The 11,041-nt window shown below is 28.3% G+C and overlaps 1 protein-coding gene across 1 annotated transcript; it reads left to right on the top strand.

The window, feature by feature from the left end:
* The first annotated feature begins 2,532 nt into the window (after positions 1–2,532).
* On the top strand, positions 2,533–5,622 carry LOC127130442 (protein TWIN SISTER of FT). Its single transcript, XM_051059448.1, has 4 exons — positions 2,533–2,751; positions 2,835–2,896; positions 5,000–5,040; positions 5,124–5,622. Exons 1-4 carry the CDS (start codon positions 2,548–2,550, stop codon positions 5,351–5,353), a joined length of 537 nt encoding a protein of 178 aa, XP_050915405.1. The 5' UTR covers positions 2,533–2,547; the 3' UTR covers positions 5,354–5,622.
* Positions 5,623–11,041: the final 5,419 nt, after the last annotated feature.

The raw sequence follows: 11,041 nt of genomic DNA, 5'->3' as shown, positions 1-11,041 counted from the left end.
CGGTTATCTCAAAAAATCAAAGGGTAAAACAATTTTGAGTTTATTAAATATAACGTGGATTGTTTATTTCACTAAGCCCAATATAGAACATATAACTTCTCAAAATTGGTTACGAAAATAATTATATGAACAATTGTGTTATATTTGAAGAACAACTTATATTGATTAGTAATTTTGAAGCATTTTATAACTCACCATTCATCTCACGTTCTTTTATGGTTAAAATATCTTCAGTGTTTCAAGTTATTTATTCAACACTTTCTTTTATACTGATTCATTCTTAAAAACATAAAATTTGATGCTTTGGAAAATGAACAAATATGGAAGAAAGTTGAACGAAAACTAGAAGTATTGAAAATATTTTAATGATAAAACAACATGAGATAATAATGAGTTGTAGAATGCTAAAAAATCATTAATCAGTGTAACATAAGATCCAGATACAACATAATTTTTCTTATGATTATTTTCGAAATCAATTTAATAGGTTATATATTCAAAGAGAGATTAGTGAAATAAATAACCCACATTAGATATAATAAATTCAACTTGACAAAATCAGATGAGAGATGCACAAAGAACAACAATAACAAAAACAACAAGAAGAACAACAACGTCGATAACAACATCAACAACAACGTCAATAAATAACCTATAGGGTTTAGGGTCTCAACAACAAGAACAACAACATCGACAAAACAACATTAATAACAACAACAAAAACAATAAAAAAACCTCTAGGATTTCAGATCTCAACAACACAACAATAACAAGAACATAAGTAGTGATGTTTGACGTACCAAATATCTGAAAAAGAAATAAAAGAAAATGATTTTGATATCTGAAGAAAAAACGAGAGCACTAAACAAATAACATCTTCGTATTGAAGATGGTATGTGTTTATGACTCTTGTTGTTTAAGGCTCTTTTGTTAAGGGCTCTTCATTAGATTTATGTTTGTGTTGTTTAGACAAGTGAAATTGAATGCTACAAGCTAAAGCTATATCTATCAGAGAAACAAATTCACCTTGGTTGGAAGGAAAGTCCAAGTGAAAGGTGACGTATATTTAGATTAAAAATAAAATATTCAAGAAGGAGTCACTTTTAATGAGATAAGAACATAAACAAAGCTACTGGGATTCGAAGCATGTACATCGAATAAGTTTACACATCGATTTTCCAAATAACCGACGAAATATATTGTATACTTGTTTTGACAAAAAAAAATAGGGTGCGTCCAAGAATTATACCTCGGTTTTTCGATGCGCGAGGTGAAATCGTTGTCATAAAATGTATTATTTGTAGTAGTGATATCATCCTCCAACAAATGTACATAAAAAATTAACAAGATTTTGATGAAAACTAAACCATATCAATATATATATATATATATATATATATATATATATATATATATATATATATATATATATATATATATATAACACCCATATTTGTTAGTATAATGTATGTCTTTTTCTTTCACATGTTATGAATATGCTCTCAAGCCTTTCTCGTCCTTTTGCATTTCTGTCTTACACCACAAATTCTAAAATAAAGTGTAAGAGATGATACAATCATTATCTCCTCTCCTATAAAATTTTATGGTTGAGACCAAATCAAAAACTAAATGTGTAGATAGCCAAGTGTAAATAGTGAGTGGTGAGGGAATCCAAGTGTTCCCTTTATTCTAAGGTGTATTCTGTACTATATTTATATTCCTTACTCGCTGACCATAAATTCAATTTTCTTCAACTTGTAGTGCCTACGAAAGAGTAAAAGATTGAGAGAGTATCTTATATGTGGCCAAGGATTAAACTACTCTTGTTAGTGCTTCTATCGATTTGACATACAAAGGTAAATTGAAGTTTAAAATTGTAGACTTCAACTAAATAGTTTCCATAAAAAAAAATGTCTAAGTGTTGCTATATCCATGAGAAAAAGTGTCATTTAGCATATGTTTTATTGTATTTTAAATTATCAAATACGACAATATCTATCAAATTGTAAGAGTAAAATATATTTTTTATTAATAAAAAAATAATTTTATTTAAATGTATTTTTATTTGTAAGTGTAAAATAATAATAATAACTTTAAATACTTTTTATTTCTAAAAAAAAATCCTTTTATTTAAATAAAATATTTATTTGTAAGTGTAATATAAAAAGAGTAAAATATATTTTATTTTCCATTTTTATTATCATAAAATATATTTTTTACTAAAAATAGTAAGGGTCCACCTTTCCACCATTTTTTAATGGTCCATATATATTAGACACACGAATATTAAATATTCAAGAAACATTTATTTTGCTATTATTTTATTTAGAAGAGATGCTCCTATTTACACTCACGTCCATTTTTGAAAAATAATAACAAATACATTTAAGAAGAGGATAATTAAAATAGAACAACGTAGAAAGAAAAGACAGAATCTATTGATGACAAGTGCTCACCTCATGAAAGGGAAATCCAAAGCATATATAAAAGCATGAGCATAGTAGAGTCAATGAGCAAAATCATCAAAGCATATAAACATTATTAATCATGCGTATGAAATCATCGAATCCTCTCGTTGTTGGTAATGTAATTGGAGATGTTTTAGATCCATTCATAAATTCAGTATCTCTAAGAGTTGTTTATGAAAATAACAAAGAAGTGATCAACAGTGGTGAGCTCAAACCTTCTCAAATAGTGAATCCACCAAGAGTTCAAGTTGGTGGAAATGACTTCAGGACTCTTTACACTCTGGTTGGTAAACATAATCTTTACATTAATTCTTTTAATATTTAAGGTTTTGTTTCTAGGGTTGTTGAGTTTGTGGAACTTTGCAGGTGATGGTGAACCCTGATGCACCAAGCCCTTGTAATCCTCATATGAGAGAATACCTCTATTGGTAAGTGGGAAATTACCCATATGGACAATATTATTTGTCTCGTTTCTTTACACAATGATTATATATATTAATATTAGTGTAGATCCTTTAATTTTAGGAGTGATTTTTTATAGTTGTTCTGGTTGGTTTGTTGTTATTTTATTTTATTTTCGCTCTTTTCTTATGTTGTTGTTTCATTTTGTTCTTTTGTTGTTGTTTCATTTTTGCTCTTTTCTTTTGATGATTTTCGCTCTCCGTTCTTTTTTTTTTTTACTTTTTGTTTAATTCTATATAGTTTTTGATTTTCTATTTAGAAAATAATTTTGAAATGAATTATTACATTTTATAATTAATTTTGAATAATAAGTTGCACTATTCATACTTTTAATTATTTTCATAGTATATAAATGATTTAACAGATAAGATGATCATACATAAAATCAAAAATAAAATATTATATTATCTAAACAATATTAAAATTTTCAAAACTTCCTCATTTGAAATTATTTATGGAGTTTCAAATAATTTTAAATTACTAAAAAAAAGTGGTGGACTTTGTTTATTCAATAATTTTTTTCATCAACTGAATTAATGAAATATTTTTGTTTATAATTATTATTTAATGAATTTGATCAATTAACTACTCATAAAATTCATCAATCCACTCATATTTATTATATATTTATTTATTTATATTTAATAAAAAGAATGATCTTGAAATTTGCCACAATCATAGTTTAATTTTGTTTCAACTTTAGATATATTAAATATAATTTCTTGGTTTTACTTTGTTCAATTTTTGTTCATATTGATGCATGAATTATGTTATATATTTTAAGTTTGTGTTTATGAAAATAATTTAATTATGAATGCATTAAATAAATATCTTATGTAAAAATTGTTTCTATATGATTAAAAAAAATTGAAACAAAAACAAAAATTAATAAGAAAGTTTTAAAATATACAATCTATAAGAAAAAGGTATTGAAAAGGTACTAAGAGGAATTTTGGATGATTAAATTGAAAATTTTAAGAAAATTCACAATTCAAAAAATTTGAATGTTTCAATTGAACTCCTTCCATTTTTAAGTTTTGTTTGATAGATTAATAAAATTCGCCATTCTTAAATTATACTGGACTATTTTTATTATATTTTAAAAATTGGAGGGGAAAATTTCAAAATAGTGACAAATTCGAATTTAAAATTTAAAAAAAAAACTTAACTGCCAATTTGAAAATTTTGAAAATATATAAGGAACAAATTTATAATTTTAAAGAAATTTATAAGGACCGATGTTTGAAGTTTTTGTAAAATTTTAAATACCTTATAATTTTTATAAATTTATAGAAGCAATTTTTAAAACAAAAATATAGGTACCGACTTAAAAATCAAATAATAGAGAGTCATGCCTAAATTTTTTAAAACATTCAAGATGAAACTTCATAATTGAAATAATTAAAATGAAAAATTTAAGATTCAAATTGAATAGAGTTAGAACATAAAAAGTAACTTTATTTTTTATTTTTTATATCATATTTATAATATCTTGATTTAGTTTTGATATAATAGTTAATAAAATATATCTATTTTAAAAATTCTTCATATAATAAAATTTGAACTATGTCCAAAATTATTTATGCCACATTTACAACTAATATTAGCTTAGTATAGATTTTTTTTAAAATTTAGAAATTTAAAATTTAATTCACTAAAACAAAGCTCTAAGACTATTAAACCTGCACATCTTATCTCCAAAAACTATTAAAATTTAATTCACCAAAATAATTGCTCTAGAATTTTTTATAACATGCACATCATATCTCCAAAAGTTATTAAAATGTAATTCACCAAAAAACAGAATTTAAAAAAATAAATATATAGAATCCACCAAATTAATATCTCTAAAACCATTTATAACATAGACAATTTTTTTAAATAGCTTAGTGACTGAAGTTTCAGTTATGGAATTCGAACTTGCATTTCAGTATTTGATGTCTCGGTATAATTATCAGCTGAGATGATTTTATAGGACTAAAATACAAATCTTATTTCCAAAAAATTTGTTTGGCTGAATTTAGTTTCATTCTAACTTCTCTTTTTTTATTCATTGGATTCTTTATTAGGATGGTAACCAATATTCCAGCGACTACCGGGACAGCATTTGGTATGTGCACAATTTTTAAATATAAGAAAACTCCTTCAAATTTGAATTTCAACTTCAAAAATAATATAATTTTGTAATTGTAGGGCAAGAGATAGTGAGCTATGAAAGTCCAAGGCCAGCATCAGGAATTCATCGTATGATTTTTGTGCTGTTTCAACAACCTTGTAGACACACTATATTACCACCTGGTTGGCGACAGAATTTCATTACTAGAGATTTTGCAGAAGTTTATAACCTTGGTTCACCTGTTGCTGCTCTCTACTTCAACTGTCAAAGAGAGAATGGTTCTGGTGGAAGGAGAATGATCACTTAATGCAATAATAGTCTAAACATATCCATGCACCTTAATATATAGATAGTAAATAAGAGTGGATATGTTAAATTAAGCTTAAAAAATAATCATTATTATAATAGAAATAATGATGTCCCGTAAGTACAGCTTGGATAGTAAGAAACTGTAGGGATATTGGATGATCTAAGAAACTTTCCCTTTATTAGTAATGTAATGATCTTTGAAGAATAAATATTTAGTAATGTAATGGAGTGTTTAATTTTTGCCGCTAGGCTCTTTAGAAAAAAGTGTGGATCCAAGTGTTTAGTAATGTAATGATCTTTCAACAATACATATTTAGTGACTATTTGAAAGCTAGAATTTGTTTTTTGTTAAAAGAGTTTAAACATGTACATAAGCTGCATTAATTCATAATTTTTGTTTATTGGCAAAATAATGAAAACAGGGAAGAGATGAATGCATATGAATGATAATAAATCAATATTAAAATTATATCGCTGCACTCTTTAATCTGAATAATCTTGGTGGAGAGGGATGTCCCTCCTCGGACTAATTTGGATGATTCATTTGATTGGTTTCGTGACGGGTTTGTTAAGAAAGTTTGATCAAGTGTTCTCACTTGTTTTTGGAATGACCCTTTGTTGGGAGTTATTCCTCTAATAAGTATTAGGTTTCTTAGGCTTTTCTCTATCTCTAAGCATAAATCTTATTTTGTGGGGGAGGTTTGTAGGTGGGAGTGTCAGACCTGAGTTTGGGATCTCAAGTAGAAAAGATCGCGTATTTTTTAGCATGAGCAGGAGTTGATTTCCGATCTTCTCTTGGTGATCAACAAGTGTATCCCATCGATTCAGCCTAATAAGTGGTGGTTGCGTCATTCTAAAGATGCTATTTATTTTGTGTCATTTGTTTACAGTTTTCTTCTATATCAAAAGATTCCTAGTGATTTGCATGAATCGCCTATGGATCAAGCTCTTCACTTAGTTTGGAGCAGCCTGCCCCCCTCTAAAGTTTGTGTTTTCTCGTGGAAACTCCTTTGGGAGTATTCTTTGTCCTTTTTGTTCGATAGCTACTAAGACATCCTCTCGTCTTTTTGTGACTTGTGAGATGGTGGTTTCAGTTTTGTATAGGATTTTTAGATGGTTGGGGTGGGTTATGGTTTTACCGAGAGATTCAATTACTTTGTTTTAAATTTTCTATCTCCCTAGTGGGTTGACTAGGATTGGGGGTTTTCTTATGATTTGGTATTGTTGTGATATGGTGAAATTGAAAATCATGGAATAATCACTACAAGAAATTGTATGATTAGCCAAGGGCATTTGCGAGGTGAAAAACCCTCACTAAATTTCTACATTACTTGAGGTTTATTCCCTTGCAATGCATAAAAAAATTTTAAAAAAATTAATAAAGAAAATGGTGTAGGGCAACCCCTCGCAAATATTAAGGAGGGAGATTTTGAATTTTGAAATTGACCATTTGCGAGGGGACACCCCTAGCAAATAGATTCAGTAGATTTTGTGAGGGGCAACCCCACATAGATTTTGAGACCTGCCATTTGTCCCATCACACCTACCTCGTGTCAATCACTTTAATAGATGTGATAACATTTGTGAGGAGCACCCCCTAGCTAAATATTTCTATTACATTTGCGAGGGGCACCCCTTAGCTAAATATTCCCATTACGTTTGCGAGGGGCGCCCCCTAGCCATATATTCTTCGTGCACGGTCCCATCACCTGAGCGTTTGTCAGCCTGTCAGCCGCTTTAATAAAGTAATTGCAATTTGTAAGGGGATGCCCCTAGCTAATTATGACTGTTTAATTGGTGTGAGGAACCCCTCACAAAATGTTTACATATATTTGCACCACACTTTCCATTTTCGCATTCACTACTTCAGACCATTTATTTCTCGTTCTCTGATTTTTCATTTTCTCTCAAATTCACTCCATTAACCTCACTCTTCCACCATCGAACTCGGATTTTCCATTGAAAAATCTTCAACAAACTTATCTTTTGAAAGGTAATTTTGTATCTTTTTTCTTTTTTTTTCTTTTTTTTCTTCTGATTTTCAAAATATATGAAATCCCTAATTTATTTTATTTTCTTCATTTTTCATTTGTTTTATAAAGGTTTACACTTTTGTAAGAAAAATAAAATTAAAGGTTTAGAATTGTTTAATTTTGCATCCAAGGTTCATATTTCTTCTCTATTTTTTAAAATCAAAAAATTTGTTATTTATTGGTATTGGTTGAATATTAGTTGATATTTGTTAATATTTATTAATTGTTGATAGAAATAGTATATTATGAATTATGGTAATATTATTTTATAAATAATATTTTATTTATGTGTTACATACTGCTTTTTATATATTTGTTTAGTATTATTTAGTATTATATATCATACTATTTTTATATATTTATTTATATTGCTTTTATAACTTACTATTTTTATATAACATAATAATTTTATATATTAAATATTATTTAGTATTACTTATTAATTAGTAATATATTATATATTATGTATTGTATATCATGTTAATATTATTTTAGAAATAAGATATTATTTATGTATTATATAACATACTGCTTTTATATATTATTTATGAAATAATACTTAAATTTATTATTTTGAAATAATACCTTTTAAAGTATTATAAATAATATTTTCAAAATAAAAATAACAATATAAAAAATAATATATATTAATTTATATTTAATAATATATTTTAGTATTATGTTAATAAACATAACACTTAATTTTTTTCTAGAAATATTATGTATTATTTGATAAATAATATTATAAGAAAATAATGTTTTATTTTCATATTATACAATGTTTTTATTTATCTCTCTTTTCAAAAAATTGAGAGATAAAAGATATTTGTAAGTGTATATTTAATTGTACTAATGGTATATAATGGTATTAATGGTATTATAATTATATTAATAGTATTTTATTTTAATTAATGGTACTATATTGTTGGTATTTTATTATAATTATATTATTATATTTAAAATAATATAATTATAATATTTTTATATGTTATTATAAACATTAGCTAGGGGCTAATCCCCACACAACTTAATTAGCAATTTGCGAGTGGTTAATCACCTCACAAATTCCAAAGCGTATATGCATTTGCTAGGGGCTTAGCCCCAAGCAAATGTCTAACATACTGAGCTAGGGATTTTTCCCCTCACAAAAAGTAAAACATAGATGCATTTGCTAGGGGTTTATCCCCTAGCAAAATACTGACACGTTTGTGCCACTAGTCTGCTCCTACGTCTGCAGTGCAGCAGACTGAAATTTATGAGTTACATTTAGAGAGGGGTTTATGTCCTAGTCGGTTTTTTGAGGGGCTTATCCCCTAGCTATTTATTTGCGATGCCCTATTTAGCTAGGGGTCATATCCTCTCACAAATTTTTGTTTTGTGATGGAGTTTTTGCATTAGTGAGAGGTTTAACCCCTACCTAAAAACACTTTTTCTTGTAGTGGATATAATGTTCTCTGGTAAAATAGGAACTTCGAAAGACGTGGAAGACATGAGCTTCTTCTTGATTGGGAAATGGTATCTTAGTAGGTCTATGGGTGACTCTTGTACTTTCTCAATTTAGCTCGAGAATCCTATCTTACATGTGTGTCGATAGCAGTTGGAGTGTGTGTGACCTCCGTATGGTGTGTTCTTGGTGCTCTTTTGGTGATTGGTGTTCGCTTGTGTTGGCCCATATGGTTGGGGAGCTCTAGCTCTGCCTCTCTTTTTCTAGTTGTTTTTTGTTTGTTTGAGTTGTGGAGGGTTGTTATTTCTTTGTTTCAGTGGTTGGTTTTTATCTCGTATTTGTTATTTCATTTTTATTCTTGTTGGTGTTTCGGACCTCTTGTGCCTTCACATCATCGCCTTGTACTCTATTGGCCTTTAGTGCATGTTTAATTTATATAATATATTTGCTTTTAATAAAAAAAACATCTCACTGCATTCAAAACTCCATGAATGAAGCTTGTTCAATGGGTACACTAAATAAATTATATACCTAAAGCTTAGTTTTGTTCATACAGCTTTGAGTACATCAACTTAATTTATGTCATTCTAGTTGTATTTCATATTCATATATATTTTCTCCATGCATGCATTTAAGTGTTCTCTCTTATCTGGTGGTTCCCATTTCTAGTTATTTTCTCAAATTTCTTCCCTGAGTCACCACCATCGTCTCTTATAAAGATATGGCCTCTTCCGTACCTGCTAATATTGAACCACTCAATCCTCAAATTATAGGTACATGTCCATCATGCGCTACAATGGGTTGGAAGTTGATGTGGATGAGGAGAAAATCTCCTTCTTTTCCAAATGCTTTTTGGGGGTTATAAAGCCTCAAGTTAATATCATGTCCATTCATGAACAACTTATATTCCTTGGTTTCTCATCTATCAAACTCTCTTATTTAGGGGGAGAATATGTTTTTGTTAGTTCTAAGGTGGAAGGTTTAATGAGGATTTTTGTGCCGATGAGATGGAGGTTCGGAGTTATTTATATGTGTCTCTGACATCTTGGATTACCTCTCTCAAAACCTTTATAAAACATGGGTGGCTCTCCTGTAGAGGTATTCTCCTTTATATATGGGGTGAATATGTATTCACAAAATAGGTTTACTCTTTGGAAGAGTGATTCAAGTGGAACAAGATTCTATTTCGAGCAAGAAGTTTGATGTAGGTTGGGTTCTTGTGTCCATGGAGATGGGGGATTATGGGAGTTAAAGTTAAGGTTGGTTCTAATATTTTTTAGGATTGGGTAGCTGAAGAAGTCACCATGCCATGTTTTTGCTGCTCCTCTTTACGATAACTTGATCAAGTTATGGTGGACAATGAAAGCTCAACCCTAGGTGTGTGTCGTACCCCAAATTTTAACCACCATTCTTTTCATTTTCAGCTAACTTAGAACTTAGATCACTAACTTGTCTTGAGTCATATACAAGTCACCTAGTCAATCCCAATCACCTAAAAAGTCAATGGGGTCCCTTTTTGACTTTTTTATTCTCCCTTAAGGAGTTTGATCTTATATTTAACATTTGATTTTCATTAGAAAAATCAGGACTAATTCAATAGGCCTATTATTAATAATTAGAAGGGCATATCTTATAATAATGTGACTAATATTAGAAATTGGATTTTTAATTTTTTTTAGTTAAAGGAATTATTAGTACTAATAGTTTTAGTGGTTAGTATTTAGTCATTGGTTAGTTATTAAGATTAAAACCATTAAAATTAAATATAAAGTTAATTATTAGAGATAAATTATCATTATAAACTATTTTATTATTGAGGGATATTATTAGGTATGGTTAGTTTATTAAATTGTATTATTGTTAGTATTTATAAATTAAATATTAGTACTTAATTATTTTATTAGTCGTGTCATTAGGTCAGATTAAAATTATTATTTACAGTATGATTTTTTTCGGGTTATTATATGTTTATTTTATTGTTGAACTTGGTCAACCTTGTGACCAAGTTAAGTCAAATTCGTGCAAACCCTAAACACATGTGCGATCAGAAGCAGCAGTAGAGATCAAATATTGAAAAAAAATGTGGATCAAATCTTTCCCAATTCATCACATGATACATTCAGAAGCTCGGATTTACAAAGGAAATAGACCAGATACATCAGAATCATAAAAACCCTAATTCCAAAACTTAATCAAATCATCAATCAAA

The sequence above is a fragment of the Lathyrus oleraceus genome, chromosome 3 (assembly GCF_024323335.1).
Source record: "Lathyrus oleraceus cultivar Zhongwan6 chromosome 3, CAAS_Psat_ZW6_1.0, whole genome shotgun sequence".
In the NCBI taxonomy this organism is placed as follows: domain Eukaryota; kingdom Viridiplantae; phylum Streptophyta; class Magnoliopsida; order Fabales; family Fabaceae; genus Lathyrus; species Lathyrus oleraceus.
The sequence above is the reverse complement of the archived record's forward strand: the minus strand, read 5'-3'. Positions and strand labels throughout refer to the sequence as shown.

Excerpts from the sequence above, each read along its gene's own strand:
- LOC127130442 (XM_051059448.1), top strand. The coding sequence starts at position 2,548 with ATGCGTATGAAATCATCGAATCCTCTCGTTGTTGGTAATGTAATTGGA. Across the intron at positions 2,752-2,834 it reads TCAGGACTCTTTACACTCTG|GTGATGGTGAACCCTGATGC; the intron begins GTTGGTAAACAT and ends GGAACTTTGCAG. Across the intron at positions 5,041-5,123 it reads GACTACCGGGACAGCATTTG|GGCAAGAGATAGTGAGCTAT; the intron begins GTATGTGCACAA and ends TTGTAATTGTAG.